Source organism: Trachemys scripta, chromosome 2, assembly GCF_013100865.1.
Source record: "Trachemys scripta elegans isolate TJP31775 chromosome 2, CAS_Tse_1.0, whole genome shotgun sequence".
NCBI lineage: Eukaryota > Metazoa > Chordata > Testudines > Emydidae > Trachemys > Trachemys scripta.
Window position 1 is genome coordinate 11,221,266 of NC_048299.1, and position 18,487 is coordinate 11,239,752.

The 18,487-nt window shown below is 45.5% G+C and overlaps 1 protein-coding gene across 3 annotated transcripts in view; it reads left to right on the forward strand.

Moving 5' to 3' along the window:
* Positions 1-16,576: 16,576 nt before the first annotated feature.
* The window catches only part of CTDSPL (CTD small phosphatase like), a 118,504-nt gene continuing 116,593 nt past the window's right edge, over positions 16,577-18,487 (forward strand). The window contains exon 1 of one of the 3 annotated variants that reach the window (XM_034759900.1): positions 16,577-17,059. In XM_034759900.1, coding sequence (XP_034615791.1) covers positions 16,984-17,059 — 76 coding nt within the window. In that variant the 5' untranslated portion in view covers positions 16,577-16,983. The remainder of the gene's footprint in view (positions 17,060-18,487) is intronic. The other 2 variants (XR_004644374.1, XM_034759899.1) reach the window with 2 other exon arrangements.

An 18,487-nucleotide genomic window follows, 5' to 3' on the forward strand; every position in this document is an offset into this window, starting at 1 on the left:
GGGAGCAGGGCAGGAAGGAGAAGGGAAAGGAAAAATGACTGATCTGTAGATGGAGCCTTTTCTTCCTCCTCTTTTTCTCTTTCCCTCCCCCTCACTCAATGTGGCTGATGCCTCAGCCTGTAATCTGATGGGAAAAAACCAGAGCAAGCTGTACCTCCTCTGCACCAGCCGTTGCTGATCGTGGGATCCAGTGATGTGAAATCTTGTGCTTCTTTTTCTCATCTTGGGCATTGACTTGCCTGTACAAATGGACTGATTTAAGGTAATGTGGAAGTGCATCAGAGGAAACAACGGTCACTGCTGCCCCCAAAATGTGATGTTAAGGGAGATGAATCAGGTACTGAAAGATCTTGTACAGTAAAAATATGGCTCCATCAAATGTCACACGTTACACACATGGGATAAGAGACTGAATCCAGATCACAAAAGTCATAACACAGCTCTATTTCAGTGTAAGTTGGGTACCTAAATCCCGTAGACAATCTCAGCCAAAACATATTGGACAGTGAGAGCATGAAGCCACCAAATTCCAAGGTATTTTTGGGGGACAGATTCTGCCAACTTTACTCACGTTGAGTAATCCCATGCTCTGGAAATAGTGCCTGTTTCTTCAGTGGGCTCATTTTAGGAGTAAGGTACCACCCAATGCATATAATGGTGGCAGAATCTGGCCCTGAGAAAGCCAACATAGTATGAAGATAAAGATCAGTTGATGTGACAGTGTACCAACCGCACAATGGAGAGGCGAGGGTTAAACTGCTCTGGGCCCAAGAAGCCACGCCCCCTTGTCCCTGCTGGGCATGCTCCCAGTGGAGGGAGCATTCAAAAGGGACTGAGGAGGGGAGTGGCTGGGTGCTGCCGTCTCCTGCTGGAAAGCTGCTGGGACGTGAAAGCTGCCGGGGTCGAGCCTCCTGTCCGCACCAGAAGAAGCCAGTCAACCAAAGGGGACAACTTGCTGTTGCCAGCGGAGCAGACTCTGGAGAAGAATCGGAGGGAACACAAGAGGGACCCCATGTCCAACCCCAAGACAACACTGGAGTGGCTGGAACGAGGGTCGGAAGCAACCCGGGGAACGCGCTTGGGAATATTGGGACCTGAACCCTGTGTCAGGGTCCACTGTTTCACAGGGCCCTGGGTCAGAACCTGGTGGAGTAGGGCAGGCCCAGGTTCCTCTACCTTCCCCTCTCTCGCTACTCAGCAATGCTACCCCTGAACTGTAACCACTACATAGAGCGGCTTTTGGACGCTTGCCAGTGGGTGACACTACCCTGGAATATTGCCACTAGGCAAAGCTGCCTTTGGACTCTCACTCCTAGGCAGTATAGCCCAAAGTGTCACCATTAGGCAGCACTGCCAGCCTAGAGCACTCAACCGGCCTCCAACAGTTGAATATTTCTAGAAGAACATCCCTTGCCGTCCCAAAAAAATATCAGTTTTGGAAAGAAAAGCAAGGTCTAACTTCATCCATTTCTGCTTCTGGAAACACAATACCAGCTTATTCTTTGGCACCGTCCAGAACTACAAAATGTAAGACACCTCCTATGACTGAAGGGAAGTCGGTGCTACCAGCTGCTATTATCACTTGTAGAGAATTACTTGGGGATTCTATTGCAAATAATGGATATCATGTGGGCTCCACTTTCCAGTGAACTGGGGAAGTGTGTTTCATAGTACACAGAAAAACTGATGAGAGAGCTGAAGAGTTTAAGCTTCGGTTGATAGGTTGAATCATAGAATCATAGACTATCAGGGTTGGAAGGGACCTCAGGAGGTCATCTAGTCCAACCCCCTGCTCAAAGCAGGACCAATCCCCAACTAAATCATCCCAGCCAGGGTTTTATCAAGCCAGGCCTTAAAAACCTCTAAGGAAGGAGATTCCACCACCTCCCTAAGTAACCTATCCAGTGCTTCACCATCCTCCTAGTGAAAAAGTTTTTCCTAATATCCAACCTAAACCTCCCCCACTGCAACTTGAGACCATTACTCCTTGTTCTGTCATCTGGTACCACTGAGAACAGCCTAGATCCATCCTCTTTGGAACCCCCTTTAAGGTAGTTGAAAGCAACTATCAAATCCCCCCTCATTCTTCTCTTCTGCAAACTAAAATCCCAGTTCCCTCAGCCTCGCCTCATAAATGCTCCACTCCCCTAATCATTTTTGTTGCCCTCTGCTGGACTCTTTCCAATTTTTCCACATCCTTCTTGTAGTGGGGGGCCCAAAACTGGACACAGTACTCCAGATGAGGCCTCACCAATGCCGAATAGAGGGGAATGATCACGTCCCTCGATCTGCTGGCAATGCTCCTACTTATACAGCCCAAAATGCCGTTAGCCTTTTTGGCAACAAGGGCACACTCTTGACTCATATCCAGCTTCTTGTCCTCTGTAACCCCTAGGTCCTTTTCTGCAGAACTGCTGCCTAGCCACTTGGTCCCTAGTCTGTAGCAGTGCATGGGATTCTTCCGTCCTAAGTGCAGGACTCTGCATTTGTCCTTGTGGAACCTCATCAGTTTTCTTTTGGCCCAATCCTCTAATTTGTCTAGGTCCCCCTATATCCTATCCTTACCCTCCAGCGTATCTACCACTGCTCCCAGTTTAGTGTCATCTGCAAACTTGCTGAGGGTGCAATCCATGCCTCCTCCAGATCAGAGTATAAACCTTGCAATGTCATGCTATTTTATTGGTGTACATCTCAGGATAGTTAATGTGCACTGGTTAACCAATGGTAATACGTCTTCTTTTTTTTTAGCAGTGAACACAAAGCCACAGACGTACTGGAGCAATCAATGTCATGGGGTTGCCATTTTTTTGTAGTGGAAAGCACTAGCTTGTATGCTGGACTACATGGTGTCCCAAGGACAGCAGGTAAAGCTATAAACCAAAATCCACCCTGGTTGAATAACAGTATTGGTCAAACTAAAAATCCAAACAAACCAGCGGGACTACTTGTGGAGAAAGGTACCACTCAACGGAAGGGTGGGTTCCAACTATCTGATTCCAGATAATTTCAACAAATATTTCAGACTGGCTCATTCAGACTGTTCATTTAGTTTATGGCCTGTGTTTGGTCACATGTCATTTGCTGCTCCCTGATAGGATGACTGAAACTCTTAACAGGAGAATGATGAATGCCTAATAATAAACAATGTGTTTCCAGTGCAAACTCCCAAAAATTCCAGGATTTGCAAAGCATAAGCCAGTAGGCCAACTTGCTAGCAGTGCACCAGATAGCCTCCCAAGAGCAGCAGGACTTCAGCTCTTCAGGGTTGAATTGTAGTTCTCTAAATTAAAAAAAAGTCAGCATAACTCAAAGATAAACCAAGTTCCTTCCCCTGACCCAGAGTCTTCTGCAGGTTCCACTTTTTAACTAAGCTGCTTGCTGAACTTTTATATGAGGACCAGGTGACCAGCAGGCTGTCACCTGATCCATCACATGGGAGACAGCTCATTAGTTATAGGTGGGGGCCTAAACCCAACTCCCTTAAAGGGTCATCCCTCCCAGTGATGCAAACACGTTCACAAATACCACTGGTCATGTGAATAGTTGCAAATAATGAACAGCACAACCACATAAACAGCAGCAAATTGAAGTAGTCATTTATCTGCCAACTGATTGGTCAACGTGTTCTCTTCATTATTAACCAGCTCTAGTAAAAGCTAGTGCACTTAAATGGTGTACAGGTCTTGCGATAGGCCTCTGGCCAGGGGTGAATTTCACCCATAATGCTAGACAATTAAAGTCTATTGGGCATAGAAACGGGAGCCAAGTACATTACACTTCTGCTATGCGCAGAAGTAGGCAAATTAACAAGCGGCAAAATGTTGCAACCTTGATTGAACCAGGACATTGCAACACAGTCTTCCAGTTTAATTATGTTCTTTGAAGACAAGTTCTACTTGTACCTAGTGGTATATTTTCTCCTCCAAATAAGCTTAATGCAAGCATGCAGGGGAAACTGCTTCTCTGTCTCTGGCCATGGGGGAAAATATATATTTGTATATTGACTGTCAAGAAAAAAACTAGTCTTGTGGGGGGGAAAGCATGCTGCAAATGTCAGGCCCACATGTTTCCTATCACAGTGGAGTGTTCCAAAGAAAATAATTTGTGGCGTGCTTTCCAGATGACAGAGAGGCAGGATCTGATTGGGTTGGGACACCTATATTTCATGTGTTGATCTCGTCAGAGAGCTAAAGACCCAATTAATTGAATTAACATGTGATACCAGCCTCAAAAGCCAGCTCAACACTGTCCCATTGTTTGAATTTTGGAGTTCTGACAGGACTGCATAACCATCTCTAGCTAATAAGGCCATGATCTACTTACTTCCATTTACAACCATATGTCTTTGTGCGCTGGAAATCTCAGCAATGACAGCCATTAAGTTGGAGGCTTGGAACGGGCTTTTGGTTGAAAAAGGCTCAGTGACGCCCTGCTGCGATGCGATCTTCAAAATAAACAAGCACAGATTTCTCACTGATTGAATGCACCAGTTACGTTTTACAATTGGTACTTTATTAAGTGCTGAGTTTATTATTTCCTTACACTGCACTCGCCTGATGACAATAGAATACACACCAAGCCTGTTTTGTGTATGTTCATAATACTGGGTGAATTCCAGTACTTATATTTGTGACAGATAAATCATAAAACTGGAAATTATGGATCTAGTCCATCCTCTGGCTAGCAGGGCAGGATTTTCCCCACAGGACTTTTTCTTGTGCCTTGACCAGGTTAATGGTTTAATCCCATTTGAGAAAGGAAGGATAGCACCAGACTGGGACTCAGGAAAGATGGGTTTAGTTCCTATCCATGTCACAGACTCCCTGTGTGACCAAGGGCAAGTCACTTAATCTCTCTGGGCCTCAGATCTCCATCTGTAAAATGGGGATAATATTTCCTTTCTCCCACCCTTTGGTTTGTCTTTCAGGATATGGACTGCTTCTTACTATACTACCATGTATTATAAGGTGTGAGGAACAGTATGGGGGGGAAATAAATATGAGGAAATAGTTTTAGGGGAGAGGGATAGCTCAGTGGTTTGAGTATTGGCCTGCTAAACCCAGGGTTGTGAGTTCAATCCTTGAGGGGGCCACTTAGATATCTTGGGCAAAAATCAGTACTTGGTCCTGCTAGTGAAGGCAGGGGCTGGACTCAATGACCTTTTGGGGTCCCTTCCAGCTCTATGAGATAGGTTTATCTCCATATATTATGTGTTTTGTACCACACTGAGCACAGTGGGGCCCTGGTCTTAGCTGAGACTTCTAAATGCTGCTGCAATCATAATAATTAATACTAATCACACAATCAAAGTGTTTCTTGTTATTTAATCTGAATTGCCATGATATTTAACCTAAACTGTCCTTTTATTAATTTAATTCCACTCCTATTTATACATCCCTTTGTACAGCCCTATATAATACATTTCCTTGACGTTTAGGCCCACCAGATATTTATAGATACATATTATGGTCTCTGCTTCATAGTCAGTTAGCCAAGATATATATATCTGTAATAGCAGCAAAGAGTCCTGTGGCACCTTATAGACTAACAGACGTATTGGAGCATGAGCTTTCGTGGGTGAATACATGCATCCGAAGACTTGGGTATTCACCCACGAAAGCTCATCTCCAATACGTCTGTTAGTCTATAAGGTGCCACAGGACCCTTTGCTGCATTTACAGATTCAGACTAACACGGCTACCCCTTTGATACTATATCTGTAAGGTATAGGAAGACGGTATTATCCCTTTAAATAACTGGTGAGCATACTAGTGCCAGAAATTGCCAGAAACCAACCAGAGGAACAAAGGATATGCAGCCAGGCCAGGAATGTTTGTGTATATTTAACAAACATGGTTATTTGGGACTGTGACAGGATCCCCAGGCCACAACCTGGAACTGCGGGACCAATGTGCTCCCTTAATTCTTTAGCCCTGGATTGTCTCTCTCAAAGCTATGCCAGTGACAAACAGCAAGACCCGTCTCGGCACTGTGATCACTCAGCCACCAGCATGTGGAGACCCACACCCATATTACGTGAATGCTCCCTGAGCCACTCATGAATCATACAGAAAGAGGTATCAGCCAATCACCCCAGCCTTGCACTCCAGAAATATACCGTCTTACACTGCTCAAGACTCTCTTGGGCAGTGCAAGCTCATTAATTAGTTTGCCATTTCTTCATAGGAAAGTAGACACTCACCAGCCTTTGTAATCTGAGCTGAGATTCCCCATACCCTTCAACCAAAACCACACTGTTTTAGGTAAAATATAAAACAGATTTATTAACTACAGAAAGATAGACTATCAGTGATTATAAGTAGCAGGCATAGAGATCTAAAGTGGTCACCTAAGAAATAAAAATTGACACGCAGTCCAAATTCTAACTTTAACAGACTAAGCAGGATTTGAATCAAACAGTCTGTCACCCTAATAGATTGTACAGGCAATTGTAGTTCTCAATACTCAGACTGAACTCCCTTCCAGCCTCGGATCAATCTCCTTAGTTCAAAGTCTTGGTCTTCCAGAGGATCTTCCAGGTGTTGAGATGAGGTGGGGCAGGAGGCCAAGTAATGATGTCACTGTTTCTCTTTTAATACCTTCTTCCAGCTGCTAGAAAGATCCTTGTTGTGACGTAGGGGTCAGGCAGTCCCCATTGGTCAGGCAGTCCCCACTGTGTATGTACAAGGAGCCTCTTGGAGAGTGGATTCTTCTTGATGGGCCATTAGCGCCTGTCTGGCCAGTGATGGCTGCTCCTTTGTTCCAACTGAAAGGTCAGCTATGGGCATTCCCAACCTCACCACATATTTCAGTAACACACATACCGTAGCAACACTTCACAACTTCACATACAGCGATAGTACATACAGTTCAACAGGCTATTACGGTTCAACAGATCAAGACTTTTTAAGTGATGCCTCACAAAGAGTACTTTGTACAAAATATATCACAGTCACATGACAGTGGTGAATGTGGGGGTTCCAGGGTGCTACTTTGAGGTACCGAGCATCACAAGGACACAGTTGTGCCCATGCCTTATTGTTTTTGTTGTGTACAGAGCAACATAAACAATTGGCAAGGAGGATGGGAATCCTCCTATACACTATATTATCAAATTCATTTAGTTTTCCCTCATAGTCCCAGCCCCTTTAGCGGTGTTGAATTTGTGCCAGGGCTTGCTGTGTCAGTTATGAATGTAGCAAAATTGCTTGAGCTGCAGCACCTAATTTCTTGAGCCCCAGCATCTCTTTCATTACAAATTAAGCACTGCCCTTTAGTCATTTTGTTGCTCCACTCAGAACTCCACCTACTTTATCGGCATTTTTCCAGCGATCAGGTGCTGAGGACTGTCTCACCAGATAGTGAACCCTTCTGAGTGTGAGTGAGTGCCTAGACTGAAATGCTGATGTTAATGAGGTTTCTATAATCACCTCTCTCCCATTCCTGTCTTCCTCTACTTGGCCTCATCATTCTTCTCTCCCCTCCCCCATCACACTCTTTTTCTCCCTCCAAGCCACAGCATCTAATTCACACCTGCTCAGGACGGTCTCTCTTTCCATGGATTCTACCCCCTCACTCTTCTTCCCACTTCCTTCCCTTCTACCCATCAAGGCTGAGTCCTCTTCCTCTACATTCTGCCCTATAAACCTAGGGTGATCAGACAGCAAGGGTGAAAAATCGGGACGGGGGTGGGGTGGGGGGTAATAGGAGCCTATATAAGAAAAAGACCCCAAAATCGGGACAGTCCCTATAAAATCAGGACATCTGGTCACCCTTTATAAACCCTCCCAACGTGGGTACTCACGAATTCACAAAAGCATTCATGATACTGTCCTGTTTCACGAACATCCTGCAAATAAAACTTCCCTCACGTGAATGCTCCCAAAAAGGCAAAGAAAAGTGGGTTACAAATACCGTCAAAGGGAATTAATTTCTTCTATTTCAAATATTTTTGCAGTATTCATCCATCTCTAGTTAATAGACATAGCATCATCCTCAGCCAATCACATCACTTCATTTTTCAAAAGCCATCACATAATTAAGCAATAAGGCCTGATAGGCTATGAATTATGATGTAGTAATGTGTTCTCAGGTTTTGGCGTAGTGCCTAGAAAATCACCTAAGTGCTATCTACACAATTTGAAATGAATTGCTATAGAATAATGCACTGGCTAGAATTCTCGCTGCAAATCTTAATTGTTTTGATTTTATTTTTCTGATACTCAGCATGATTTTCTTCTGAGAACCACTCTTTTTAATTAGATACCTATCCACCATGAATAATAGTTCACTCAAAGAGTAGCACAAAATAATACATTAAAGAGATCTTCAGTATGGGGGTTTTCTAACTCTCTTTTCAACCTAAAGATCAAAATTATATGAAATTGCATTACCCTGCTTGCACTGAGTTTTCCTCCATTTCACAAGTCACCTTATTGGTTTCAGTGGAATGGTGCCCTGACAGGAGCGCCACCAGCTTTTCTGCCGCCCTAGGCGGCGGAAGGTCCCGCCCCGAAATGCCGCCCCCTACAGAGGCGGCAGAAGGTCCCACCGCTGAAATACCACCGCAGTCGCCGCCTCCCAAATTGTAGCACCTGAGACAACCGCCTAGGTCGCCTAATGGGATGCGCCGGCCCTGTGCCCTGAGGAAGGTACTATGTAATGTGTGCAGAATCTACCTGAAGTCCTTATTCAGGGCCCAACCTGACCTCTATGATCCCTCTGAATGCAGATTTCCTCCTTCCCACAGATTCCCTATACCATGTAGCAAGGAGGTTTACCCACCTCTACAGTAGCACGCTCCTTTCCCCCAGACCTCATATTTCGTGCTGCATCCGGATTCAGTATCTTTAACTTAAAAACAAAACCTTGTAATTAACAAGCCATGTGCCTCTCATCACCCTGGTTACTCTAGCCCTGATCGGGCTTGGAACCTTAAAATGTGCCTGCCCTTAATAATGAGTAGCCCCACTTCTATGGGGCAATTCACTTATGTGCTTTAAGTTAGGTATGTGCTTAAGTACATTGTTGAATCCAGGTCTCTGTTTGTATTTCACATCCACTTCCCCACCCTTCATCTGTCTTTTAGATTGTAAGGATTCCCAGGCAGGGACTGTCATCCTGTATGTTTGGAAAGCACTTTGCACATTTTGGGTGCTCACCATAATCTAAATCAACAGTAAAAAGAACAGGAGTACTTGTGGCACCTTAGAGACTAACAAATTTATTTGGGCATAAGCTTTCGTGGGCTAAAACCCACTTCATTGGATGCATGCAGTGGAAAATACAGTAGGAAGATATATATACACAGAGAACATGAAAAAATGGGTGTTGCCATACCAACTCTAAGGAGACTAATCAATTAAGATGGGCTATTATCAGCAAGAGAAACAAAAAACTCTTGTAGTGATAATCAAGATGGCCCATTTCAAACAATTGACAAGATTTTAGAGCTTGGCTGTAGACAATGGATCGTGTGATGTGGTCTGGATACTCCTGTTGCTGAAGTGGAAAAGGTCTGTGCTGAATATTGTAGGTTCACATCCTGCTGATGAACCCTGATGTGTGTGAAAACACAAAACACATAGGTATGAAAGTTACTGTAACAATCCTAGAGTAATTGTTGGAATTATTTTATATTGCTAAATATTGTATTTGGATGTTGTGCTGATATTTATTTTACTTTTGCATTTTTATCATTTGTACTGGGTTTCTGGGAGTGGCTTATGAGAGTGGTTGGCTGCATCTATACAGTATTTGTTTCTAGAGCATGTATATCTACCCATCCTGGTTCTTGTATTGCTCTCCATCACCATAGTTAAAAAAGATATAACATCTCTCTTTCTTCCATCTCTGCAGGGAGGAGTAAATGTTGGTTTGAATTAAGGTTTGTTTGTATGCGTCCTTTTTTACACTCAAACAAGAATATCCAGCATTATAATTAATAACAAAATTCTGAAGAGGATGTAAACCTCAAGCTTCAAGATTTAAACCAATCTCTAATCATTAGAGACCAAGATGAGGCCTAATCTGGGGATGACAGATTATCTCACATCTACCTACTGCAGGGTTCTTACATGTTCCTTTGAAGCGTCTGGCACTGGTCACTTTCAGAGACAGGATCCTGGCCTAGGTGGACCTTGGGTGTGATTCAGCTTAGCAAGTCCCAAATTCCTAGATGTAGAAGGTGCTCTAACCTATGTCTTCCATGCAAAAAAGGTGGGTTTTTTTTTCACATCCAGGTAGCTGTCTCAATATAAAATTGTAGTGGAAACAAGACACTGTAGTTTTTTTGTCAATATAGCTAGTCAAAGACGACACTAAACCTGAGGTTTTCCTTGATTAGCTCCATGAATGTAATAACTAAAGTACCTTGACCCGGTTAGTCTCAATGTGAAAAACACACCTTTTTTGCAGTGAAGACATAATCTTACCGTAGAAAATGGCTCTGGCAATCCCCAGAGTGTTAACCACTGTGGCTTGGTTTTCACTAGGGGAAAAAAAAGTATTTTAAACTAACCCATGTTACACTCCTACTGAAGACAAGGCAGATGTAATTTTACTTTAGCTGGTTGACAAAATTCCTATTTTAATTAACGTGGGTTAGTTCATATGGATTTGCTTCATATTGATTAAAAATATGTCTTTTTCCCTAGGGAAGACACAGCCTGTGCTATCTAGACTAAACAGGAATAGATGTAGATGGTTCAAATGTCAGCAACCAGACTTCACACTAGACTTCACGGAGAGGGTACCCGTGGAGTTGCAGCAGTAGTGGGAAATAAGGCTAATATAGACAGCCCCTTGGTGTATGTGGGAGAGAAACACTTGGTATGGGAAAACCAGCTAGAAGAAATGAGTATTATATTTAGTTCTAGACGCAGGGAGGTTTGTGGCCATTCTTATTATGGCCTTTTGTAGAAAATTAAGGGGGCAGGTCCTGTTTTGAGGAGCTTGAAATCTACAAGAGAGCCATTCCTGGTTCCTAGGCAGATGTACTTAAATATTCAAGGCTTTATTTAATACTCAGCGCGAGCATATTCCTATAGAGTCAATGCACGTTTAAAACATTTCACAGCATGCCTGAGAGTTACTGCACACATCTCAATGCACTAAAGTCCTTCAAAAGAGAGATTTGTCTTCTCTCATAAAGCCAGCATTTGCCAAGCAACGCTGCATATAGAGGTACCAGTATTTCACGCTTATATGACTTGTATTTGGAGCTCTCCTCTCCTATTTTAATGAGGAGCCTTTGTACCAAGAGCTAGTGCTATGCTACTGCTTGCCTCCCATCCGATTGTGCAAGTTTCAACCTGCAATACAGCTTTGGCATCCCAAAAAACGCATCTTGCAACTGCAAAAAGCTCATTACAGGTTAGGACAGGAACAGATGAATGGGTGTGGTGTGTGCGAGCGGTTATAAATCGAGCAGTTGCCCAGAAAAGTTGGTAACCATTGCTCTAAGCATTATTCAGCTTTATCACAGTGCTGGTTATGTTGCAATCCTTCGAGTATTTCATCTCTCACCCTCCCAAACACTGAGGGCATTTTTAATTATCTAAAAGGCTGGTCTACGCACATACTTTCTCTGAAATCACTAATTAATTCATGCCTTCTGTTATTTTGGTGCTAGTTTGGGTGTGGACACTTGTTTTGAAATAAAAGTGTCTACACATAGACTTCCAATGCAAGTTTGTGTGTAAACCAGTCCTAAAACAAATCCATTCCTATACATCCAGAGGGCAATTACAATGGATGCCAGGAGGATATCAGCTATACATTTTGGTTGGAGAAATATTTCTCCCATAGGCAAATATAAGGGGAAATAAAGATCTTGTCCATTTAAGATCATGAGCTGAAATTGGGCAAATAAATCAGAGTTTCACCTGGATGTGTGGGGGGAGAAGAGGGGGTGTTGGTGCTGCAAAGCTCCAGACCAAAACTGATTTATTTACTTCTTTATCTTTATTTGGTACCAGTCCTTGAAGTAATTGTATCTTGGGTCAGGAAAAGAACTTTCATAGCATCATGGATGAAATGCTGAAATCTCTTACTGGAATGGGGTAAAGGGGGCAGAAATGGCCCTGGGGGAATACACTCAATTAAATGGGGTTTCCCTATCAGCACAGAGCTGCTTGAGTCACCCTAGGCTGCCAGCCTTTGGCATAAGGTATGGAGAGGAGATATGTGAGTAGCAAGCAGAGACAGAGAAAGTACCTGCGCTTTGGCTATTGTTAGGGGCCCATGGGAAGCAGAATGTGACTTTAAGCAGCCCTGCTTAAAGCTGCTATTACTTTGGCACTAGATCATGTCCCTTTCAATTCCATGGGATGTTTTCAAATGTGAAAAAGCTTGTTTTGTAGCAAAGTGTTCTATGTTAAAAAGGAAGGATTTACTTTTGCTGATATCAGCTCAATGAGGGCCCATCCTACTCCCCCGAGGGGAATTTTACACTTGACTTCCATGAGGGAAGGATTAAGATCCCGTGGTACTATATTGTAAGGAAAGGAAAATTCTGCAGTTTATCTCATTAACATAACTGCTGTGAAGTTAATGTAAACTACAGTATTCTTGCAATAAATGGCTTGATAGATTGATTAAATGTCTCAACTTCACTTCAGCTATTAATCAGTTACAGCAGCTGTTTATTGCTTTGTATACTTCAAAGGAACAGAGATTATCCCTTAATTATCTCATTGCAATTCATTCATTGTTTTCTAAATAGTGTCATTACAATGGCAGATTATAGTAGTGAAACTGTGTCAATACAAAGTTACAGCGTCCTTATTTTATGATGCTTCCATGGGGTAAATGTGATGTAGTTGAGATGCAATTGTAATTTCAATGCAACTGCTTGAAAACCCCATTCTGATACCTTACAAGAAATTATGATGAGAAAACATCTTAATGCAAGTCTATTGGGGCCCTGTTCTCACCAAAGCAAAATGGGAGTATAATTCTCCTTTGAAATATATGTACATACAAGAATCAGGACATGTTAAACCAGGAGGTATTTGCTCACTTCCCACTTTACTGAGTGGATGTGAGTTCCAAACATTCTGTGCCTTTGGGCATGTCTGTTACTACAATCTTAAATCAACCTATGTTAGGTCAATTTACAGCCAACACAGTAATTACTCCAGTGGCTGATGTCCACACTACCCTCGATGGTGCTCGTCTTCATCAGGAGCGCTTCCACAGACTGAAGAGGGCCAGTGGAGAGGGGACGGGTTGAGAGCCAGGGCTCCCAGCTCTGCACAGCTCCCCACCGGGAGCCCAGCTGGCCCCAGGCTTCTTGCCTCCAGCGGAGAGATCCGCACTCAGAGTCCAGTCGGCTGCCATTCTCTCAGCAGGGAGTAGGGAGCCAGGACCCCAGGGGGCAGCAGAGCTCCTTGTGGGGAGCGGGGAGCCCAGGCGTCAGCCCAAGCCGGGAGCCTGAGTGGCAGCCTGGCTTGGAGCAGAGACCCGGCAGCATCCCAGCTGGAGAGCCAGGAGCCAGCCTTCTTGTCAATTTCAGGGCTCTTGACAAGACAGACAACAGCCCATGTAAGGAATGCAGTGTCTACACAGACAATGCGTTGCCCTAACTACACCAACATAAGCCCTATGCCTCTTGTGGAGGTGGAGTTATTATGATGGTGTAGCAGGGCACTTACATCATCGGGAGCAAGACTGTAGTGTACAAACTGACATAGTTAGATTGACATAAATTGCATTATGTCGACCTAACTGTAGTGTAGACCAAGCCTTTGACTACACTGTCTCGGGCCATGTCTATACGTACAGTGCTGCAGTGGCGTAACTGTACCAATACAGCTGAGCCACTGCATCACATCTGCTGAAGACGCTCTATGCCGATGGAAAACACCTCTCCCGTTGGCATAAAGAAACTACCTCCACGAGCAGCATAAGTTATGTCGGCAGGAGAAGCTCTCCCACCAACATAGCACTTGTGCACACGAGCACTTATGTCGGTGCAATTTATGTCGCTCGGGGTGGTGGAATATTCACACCGCTGAGCGACCTAAGTTTTGCTGACACAGGCTGTAGTGTAGACGTAGTCTTAACATCTCTGTCACAGTCAGAGGAAAATGGGAAATGGGGCAGGGAGGCGGCCCAAACAAAAAAACTGAACAAAACAACAAACAAAATGAATATAATCCCTCTGAGGAGGTCCAATTATTTTATTTCAGAAAGCATAAAAAGGTACAAAAGTGATGGGCATCTTTACTTACTGTTATAGGCAGGGCTGGCAGCAAGGCTGCTTAACACTTTGCATTCTAAGACCCTGGTTTCAGTGGCTTATAACTCGATCAAACTTCAACCGTTTGGGTTCAAATTTTCCATGCCAGCTGTCTGCCTCAGGCCGAGTTGTTTTGTAAAATTTCACAGTAATGCTGACCCCCAACGTTCAAAAATCATTAGTTTGACCTCCCAAAATCATGAAATTGTTTTTAAAAAGAGATTATGTCGTGGTTTTGGTCTGGCATCTGACTTTTGAACTCTCCCTGCCCACTCAACCTCATTGTTAGCCCCTCCCACTCCTGGGCATTAGACCGGCCCTCTGGCTATTAGCCCCTCCACTCCTGTCCCACAATGTGGATGTCAGTATCCCACCCCTGTGGACTAGCTGTGTCCTTCTGGAATAAGGTAGTCTCTTCCATCACATTTGTATAGGTCCTCAGTCTGGAGTAGCCCTTCCACCCCCGAGTTATCCCCTCTCCTTCCTATGTTAGCACCCCCCACTCCTCTCAGGGATCTTCCCTCCCTTCAAATGTGATAGCTTTGGTTACTGCCTATGGGATGCCCCCTCCCATTTGTAGCACACTCCACTGGATAGCCCCCCTATTAATGTGTATTAGCCCCCTCCCCGCCCTTACTGCACAACCCTTCCTACTTCTATGTGTTAGCCCCTCCCCTTATGGGATGGCCCTCCCCTCATCAATGTCAGTTCTGCCTCCTACAGAATAACCACTCCCACTTTTGAAGGTTACCCCTCCCTTTGTGTGAGAGAGTTGGTCCCTATGAAATGGCACAGCCCATTTTTGGAGTTGACCCTTGTGGGATAGACCCTCCCCCTCAGGTGTTAGTGCCCCCAGTTGATGACCACCCCCACTTTTGAAGTTGACTGGTCCCTTGTGGGTAAGGTGACCAGAGAGTGAGTGTGAAAAATCGGGATGGGGGTGGGGGCTAATAGGTCCCTATATAAGGAAAAGCCCCCAAAATCGGGACTGTCCCTATAAAATCGGAACATCTGGTCATCCTACTTGTGTGCTAGTTCCTCCTGTGTCTCCCCACCCCCTAAGGAATAGCCACTCCCACTGTTGAGGTTGACCCTGCCCATTGTGGGATAGCCCCACCCTCGTGGGTTAGCCCCGCCCCTAAGGAATAACCACACCTACTTTTGAAGTTGACCCACTCCTTGTGGGACAGCTCCACCCCCTCTTGTGTATTACCCTGCCCCCTAAGGAATAACCACGCCCACTTTTAAAGTTGATCCCGCCCATGGCGTGACACCCCTCTCCCTGGCGTGTTAGCCCCGCCCCTAATGAACCACCACGCCCAGTTGTGGACGTCGCTTGCCCCTCGACCACACCTCCCGTGCCAGCCCCGCCCCTCGGCGCTGGTCCCGCCCCCGGAGCGGGGCGTTTCCCGCCGGGCGGCGGAGGCCCCGCCCCGTTGTTTACCGCTCGCTCGCTCGCTCGGCCGGCCAGGCTGCTGCCACCGCCTCCATCTCCATGTTGGAGCGTCCCGCTGTTGGCGGCGCGGCGGGGGAGCGGCGGGCGGGGGAGGCGCCTGTGGCCTGGCTGTGAGGGGCGGGAGGCGGGGCGCGCTGCGAGCGCACTGACAGGCTCTGAGCGCGGCGGCGGCGGCGGGCGGGCGGCAGTGGTGGCGCAGCGCGGAGACCCGGACTGGAGCCCGGCCCGGCCTCCCCCCCAACCCCGGTTCTTCCTCCTCCTCCTCCTCCTCCTCCTCACCGGGCGGTGGTGGCGGCGCCTGCCCCTGGAGCTGGTGTCTCGGCGGAGCCCGCAACGCTGCCGCGGGGGGCGGGCGGGGACCCGGGCTGGGGGAGCGCTCCGGGGGCGGGTTCTGGCTCCGGGCCTTGGGGGGCATGTAGCGATCTCGTGGGGGGGGGTCTTACAGGTTTCGTAGGGAGGGTGGGCTCTCGGGCGGGGGCTGAGGGAGGGGCGAGGGTATTTAGGAGCTGGGCAGGATCAGACCGTTTGGGGGGGCTGGGTTGATTTGGGGGCGATACAGGTTAGGAGGAGGGGGGTCCGCTTATTATTGGGGGCTGGGTTGATGTGGGGGTGATACAGGTTAGGAAGAGGGGGATCCGTTTATTATTGGGGGCTGGGTTGATGTGGGGGTGATACAGGTTAGGAAGAGGGGGATCCGCTTATTATTGGGGGCTGGGTTGATGTGGGGGTGATACAGGTTAGGAAGAGGGGGATCCGTTTATTATTGGGGGCTGGGTTGATGTGGGGGTGATACAGGTTAGGAAGAGGGGGATCCGTTTATTGTTGGGGGCTGGGTTGATTTGGGGGCGATACAGGTTAGGGAGGGTTGGTACATATTTCTGGGTGGTACAGGGCTTTAGGGGGTAGAGAGGTTTCCTAGGCAGGGTGTTTTTGGGGGTGATATATTTTGGGCGTTCTAGGGGTGGTGATTCGGAGGGGGAGTGATACGGGATTTTTTGTTCGTGTTTTTGTTTTGGTGGGGGTGATATTTCCCTCCTTCTCCTCCCACCCCCCACTGGGAATTACTACTGGAGGAGGAGGAGGAAGCGGCACTATAGGAGGGGTCCCCTGTGCGCGCGCGTTTTTTTTTTTTTTTGGTGTTTTTTTTTTTTTTTTTTTTTTCCTGGCTGGCTTCGTTCCTGAAGGAGTTTTGGGAGAGAAATCTGCCTATCGATCCCTAAAAACAAACGCACACAAACCTGCCTCTGGGAGGGGAAATAGCCAGGTGAAATCGCACTCTGTTTCCATGGACAACCCGTCCATTATCACCCAGGTGACTAACCCCAAAGAGGAGGAAATACTGTCCTGCACTCAGGATAAAGGTAAGCGTTCCTTTCAGATTATACTAAAGTGATGGGCGCTGTAAAGATGCATGCAATAATAATATACACTCCGCAGATAGTATAAATATCCTTCCAAGGCACTGGGAATGGAGGCGTGTTTGGTTGTTTATAGGGTGTAGGTTGAAGCCAATATTTGTGTGATGGCCTCTGACACTGCTTGTCTAGATAATTCATAAAATGATTTTAATTTAGCATTAACTAGATTTGATTTAAATAAAATATATTGTGTCTCCAGAGGGTTCTTTAGTGTAACTTCTGTAACCTTGTTTTTGTCACCCTGGAGGCTCTCTAGGAAGAAACATCTCTGTCTGGCTTGTTAGAAAATTTTGAAATCTCATTCTAGGGCAGAGAGACGTTGGAGGGGGAAAGAGGGTTGTGACTCTCCCAACCTTAATTTAAACCAGAAAATTTATCTTCAGATCCTGTTGAAGGATTCTGCCTTGACCCTGCAAAAGAAACAGAGGCTACTTAGCATCTGAAAGTGGTCAAGCAAAACTGATCTGTAAATATACAATCATAGGCTGCTTACAGCATCACACAAAGATTATATTGTGCCCTGACCCAAAACAGGGTCCACAAAGCCTGCTCTGGGGAGCCTCCACTCCTCAAAAGTTAAGATGTTGACAGTTGTCCTCACCCTCGCTGCCCTTCCAGGATGTTGCAGGGGTCTTGAACTGTGGGTGGCTAAGTGACTGTTGTGATACAGAGGTAGGCACTACAGGATAAATAAAAGACAGTCTTTAACAGACAGAGTCCAGGGTCCTTGGAATTTTTTTGAGAGCATTACAGATCTTAAAAGTTATTGTGTGTATAAATGCGGGGGTGTGTGGGGTTTTTTTTTTTTTTGGTACAGTAGGTAAAAACAAGGCAAAAGGAACAAAAATGTGCATATATGAAAGTAACATCTGTTAATAGATTCAGCACTATTACTTTTTATTAAATAACTCAGTATTCCCTTTCCCTGTGATCAATATCCATCATTTTCTGGTGTCCTGCAGCACTCTTCCTTTTTTTCCCCTAAGTGTGAAGGTTCTTGTAATGGTAAGGAATTCTGAATAGCTAGAGGGCTCGGTCCCTGTTTCATTCCAACAGTGTTTTAGAGCAAAACACTCCACACCCAACCACTGATTGTCATCCCATACCAGGAAGGTTATTTGTAGGAAAGTACAGTGATATATAAGAAATTAATCCATGCCATTAGAGGTGGTTGTTATAAAGGAGCATTTTCTCCTTTGGAATAGGAATGCTACAATCACTCTTCTCTCATGCAACCAATTGTGAAATGACACATTTACTATGAGGTCTTGTGTATGCAGACTTCTAATATTTCCCACTGGTGGTAGGAGTGATTGGTTTGGGGTGTGTAACTGTATACAAGGCACTTGTCATTGACATTTTGTACAGGGT